Source organism: Humulus lupulus, chromosome X (genome assembly GCF_963169125.1).
Source record: "Humulus lupulus chromosome X, drHumLupu1.1, whole genome shotgun sequence".
Taxonomy (NCBI): domain Eukaryota; kingdom Viridiplantae; phylum Streptophyta; class Magnoliopsida; order Rosales; family Cannabaceae; genus Humulus; species Humulus lupulus.
The window spans coordinates 60,281,475-60,286,253 of NC_084802.1; the positions used below are offsets into that span (position 1 = coordinate 60,281,475).

Here is a 4,779-nt window from a genome sequence, read left to right on the forward strand (position 1 = left end):
ACAATTTTTCCTTTGATGTATTTATAAACACAATGCTTCGTCAACATTTTGTTCAAAACCATATGTTTTAATAGTTTCATCAAATGTTAAGATCTTGATGCTTGTTTCAATCCATATATGGATTTCAACAATTTGCATACCTTTCTATCTTGATCCTTCTTTATAAACCCTTATGGTTGTTCCATATAAATGGTTTCATCAAGGTGGCCATTCAGAAAAGCTGTCTTGACGTCCATTTGCCATATCTCATAATTATAGATGGCAGCTATGGATAAGAGTATGCGAATGGACTTAAGCATGGCCACAAGAGAAAATGTTTCTTCATAGTCCACACCCTCTCTCTGTGTGTAGCCTTGCTTTATAGGTCTCTACCTTTCCATCTGCACCCCTTTTCTTCTTGTAGATCCATTTGCATCCAATGGCATTAACATTGTCAGACAGATCTACAAGTTCCTAGACTGAATTGGAATACATTGATTCCATTTCTTGATTCATGGCATCTTGCCACGTATCAACATCAGGGTCTTCCATTGCTTCTTTAAAAGTCAATGGATCATCCTTTTCAGTATCTGATACAAGAACGTGTGCCTCATGTTCATAGCGAATAGGTTGTCTCACAATCCTCCCACTACGACATTGCATTAGTTTTTTCTTTTCGGGAATTGTGGTTTCTTTTGTTGTATTATCATAAACTGATGAAGAGGATGGAGATAAAATATTATCTGTCATTAGTTCCTCTAAAACTACTTTGCTCCGAGGTTTAAAATCATTCATATAGTCGTGTTCTAAAAATGTTGCATTTGTCGAAACAAATGCCTTTTGATCACTTGGGCTATAGAAATATCTATAGTGGCCAAAAATTACGCCAGGCCCAAATCAATTACGCCATCGGCCCAATCAGAAACTATAGCCCAATAAACACTAAAGAGACCATCAAGTTAAGTCCGTAAGGAACTACTCTAAACAACCAGGCCCAATCTATGCCCCAAATAAATCTTAGCCCACTCATCAAGGGTAGTGTTGGATTTTTACTACTTTGTAAGCCCAAAAAACTTTATAGCGGCAAAACGAGTCCAAAACGTGGGCAAGGGAGTTGGGTCAATCTATAACTCACCCAAGAGAATAGGTCTTCCTCCTTTTCAGGAGGAAGATCGCTTCTCATGCTCACTCCTCAGTGGCAAAGCAACAGACTATTGAAAACTCTATAAAAGCAAGTTTCTGGACCTGAAAGTGGGAGGCATTTTTTATTCAAAAACTCAATCTCTCTCTAATACTATCAGACCGATCACTTAGATCATTCTTCACCACCACATTACGGTGGATTTATTCACTTGTTGTTTACTTTCTTTACATTTTCTTTATTCTATATTTAAATTGCTTACTGACTTGACCGTCGGAGTCCCTTCGGCTGGCATCACCCCAGTGTCCCAAGGCTTTTACGGTCTTTCTTCCTTTGTTCTACAGGTTGTCAGTGCCCGCGATCCATCATTTCCGATCATTGTAGATTTCATCCTCTACAATTTGGCGCCCACCGTGGGGCCCTGACAGACTGAATCAGGAGCAAAGGACATACATCCATCGCCATGGAAAACTTGGAAGAAGGAGAGATCAACGTCCAAGCTCAGCTAGCTGCCCTGATGGCCCAGATGAGAGATACTAACGAAAGCCTCAGGATGGTGCAGCAAGAGAACATGGCATTCAGGGAGGAAAATGCCTTATTGAAGAAAAAAATGAAGATGTTGGAATCTGTTCAACGCAGCGCAGCTGAATCCCAGATAAAGTTCCGCACTCCAATTCAACCCATGCAACCGTTCGATACTACCCCAGGAGCAGTGTCCATCCAAGCCTCAGGCCAACAGTCGACAATCACAGAAAGACCACAAGATCAGACAGCAGGCCAACTGTCAACCCCGACAACTAATGTAACTGGTGGATCAATCCCAAGGGGATCAACCAAAATTCATGGACCCCCGCCCTTAGTCGACAATCCTATGGGAAATGAACAAATGTCAACTGCTCCAATAGGAGGCAACCCAGTGTCGAGTACTCCAGGGGGGCCACCCAGGACCTTTGATCCAACCCTTCCAACTACTCTGCCATATGATATTTCTATTGTTCCATCTGCATGACAGAGCACTACGCTAACACCCGAAGAGATGATCCATAGGATCCTAGGGGTCCCAGAGCCAATCTGGAAGAGCTTACCTAGTAGCTTTGCAGACTCTCCATTCGTGGATGCCATAACACTCGTAGAAATGCCAAAAAAGTTTGTCTTCCCACTAATGAAAATGTACGATGGAACGACATATCTGAATGATCACATAGCAAGCTACAAGCAACGAATGTTCACAGCCGCCATCCCTCGCGAACTACGCGAGGCTTGTATGTGTAAGGGGTTCAGATCCAGTTTGGTAGGCCCAGCCCTCCAATGGTATACGAACCTACCTAATAACTCTATCTCTTCATTTGCTCAATTTACTGGCATATTTGTAGAGCAATTTGCTAGTAGCAGGAAGCTGGAGAAGTTATCTGATGATCTTTATAGGATCAAACAAAGGAGGGGCGAGTCACTTAGAGACTACGTTGCTAGGTTCAATACGGAGAAAGTATCCATCACGTCATGCAACGTTGATACAACGATTACGGCCTTTTGGAAAGGACTAATGGTAGATTCAGACCTTTATAAAGATCTAACCAATTATCCTTGCAGAACCATGGAAGACGTGCTAGCCAAAGCTTGGGCTCAAATCAAATGGGAAGAAGATGAATCAAACAGACCTACATATTCGCCCTACCCAAATACAAGAGAAAGCAGAAGCACAAGGAGAATAGAATGCAGATATAGCCCATACCGCGAATTGCACCCAACTACCAGAACCAGTAGACCAGGAAGAGAGCCCAGGCACACACTACCATCCACAAGACCAAGAGAACAAGAGAAAACACCCATCCCAGAGTATAATCTAAATATAGACCCAGTGGAGATTGTAGCGGTAATGAAAGGGATGGGAAACAAAGTCAAGTGGCCTAAAAAGATAAAAAAGCCAGCTGATAAACTAGATAGCACCAAGTGGTGCGAATTTCACAATAGTCATGGCCATACGACAACAGAATGCATCGCTCTACGTTTTGAGGTCGCAGGACTTCTCCGCCGAGGTCAACTCAGAGACTTTTTGTCAGACAGAGGAAAAATCACCATGACCAGGGGAGATACCAGACCAACCACGCCACCAGAGCCACCCCAACACACACAGACATGCAACGTAATATCTGGAGGATCAGAAGTGAGTGGAGTGACATACTCAGTTGCCAAGAGACATGCAAGGGAAGTCTTGGGGATGGACGGAAGACCAAAGAGGCCACCAACAAACTATACCGGACAAACCATAAGCTTTGTCGATGATGAAGCCTCAGATTTTCTTAATCCTCATCATGATGCTTTAGTCATTTCACTATTTATTTCAAACTGTTTAACTAAAAAAATATTGATCGACAATGGAAGTTCAGCTAACATCTTATTTTTACATGCTCTTAGTGGGATGGGGATTGACGAATCTACCGTCATCCGTAAGTCAACTATACTTGTGGGATTCAGCGGTGAGAAAAAGCATTCTGTTGGTGAGGTGACATTGTATGTGTATGCCGAAGGAGTCAATCTTCAAACCAAATTTTTAGTAGTCGACTCACCCTCAGCCTACAATGCCATCATTGGCCGTCCTTGGATTCACGCAATGAAAGCAGTCCCATCTACATACCATCAGGTCATCCGTTTTCCAACTAAGTGGGGAGTGAAGGAGATCTGTGGAGCACAAAAGACGGCTCGAGATTATTATCAGACTACATTGAAAGACAAACAAGCCTCAGCATAGCAACTATAGCACGCTACATCATCGAGTGCACCTGTAGAGCCCGAGATGGAGGATCTCGATGATGTGAGCATCAGTGAAGACTTCCCAGAGCATACCATCCAAATAGGATCAAAGTTGACACCTGAGTTTCGCGCTCGACTCATCGAGTTCCTGAAAAAGCACCATAACTGTTTCGCATGGTCTCACGAGGACATGACAGGTATTGACCCTAATATTATTGTTCATAAGTTGCAGGTAGACCTAGACTATCCCCCGATCAAGAAAAAAAGGAGAAAGTTTGCTCCAGAACGCAACAAAGTAATCAATGAAGAGATCTAAAGCTGATCGACATAGGGTCTGTTTGAGAAGTTGACTATCCTGACTGGCTATCCAATGTTGTTGCGGTAAAAAAGAAGAATGGTAAGTGGCGAATTTGTATTGATTTTACAGATCTAAACAAGGCGTGCCCCAAGGATTCGTTCCCATTGCCACACATAGATATGATGGTGGATGCAACAGCTGGACATGAGCTACTCAGCTTCATGGATGCCTTCTCAGGATACAACCAGATACTCATGCATCCGGAAGATCAATAAAAGACAACATTCATTACCGAACGAGGGATGTTCTGCTACAAAGTCATGCCCTTCGGACTCAGGAACGCGGGGGCAACATACCAAAGGCTAGTTAATCGGATGTTCGCAGAGATGCTAGGAAACTCGATGGAGCTCTACATAGATGATATGCTAGTCAAGTCGTTGGTTGCCCAAGACCACCTTGCCATCTCCAACAAGCGTTTAAGGTACTTGAAAAATATAACATGAAATTAAATCCTGCCAAATGTTCTTTTGTTATATCATCAGGGAAATTCTTAGGCTACATGGTGACCAAGCGCGGAATAGAAGCAAATCCAGAGCAAATAAGGTCAATC

At 43.0% G+C, this 4,779-nt stretch overlaps 1 protein-coding gene across 1 annotated transcript; it reads left to right on the forward strand.

The window, feature by feature from the left end:
* Positions 1-2,156: 2,156 nt before the first annotated feature.
* On the forward strand, positions 2,157-3,869 carry LOC133805874 (uncharacterized). Its single transcript, XM_062244020.1, has one exon. The coding sequence runs from the start codon at positions 2,157-2,159 to the stop codon at positions 3,867-3,869; it is 1,713 nt and encodes a 570-aa protein (XP_062100004.1).
* Positions 3,870-4,779: the final 910 nt, after the last annotated feature.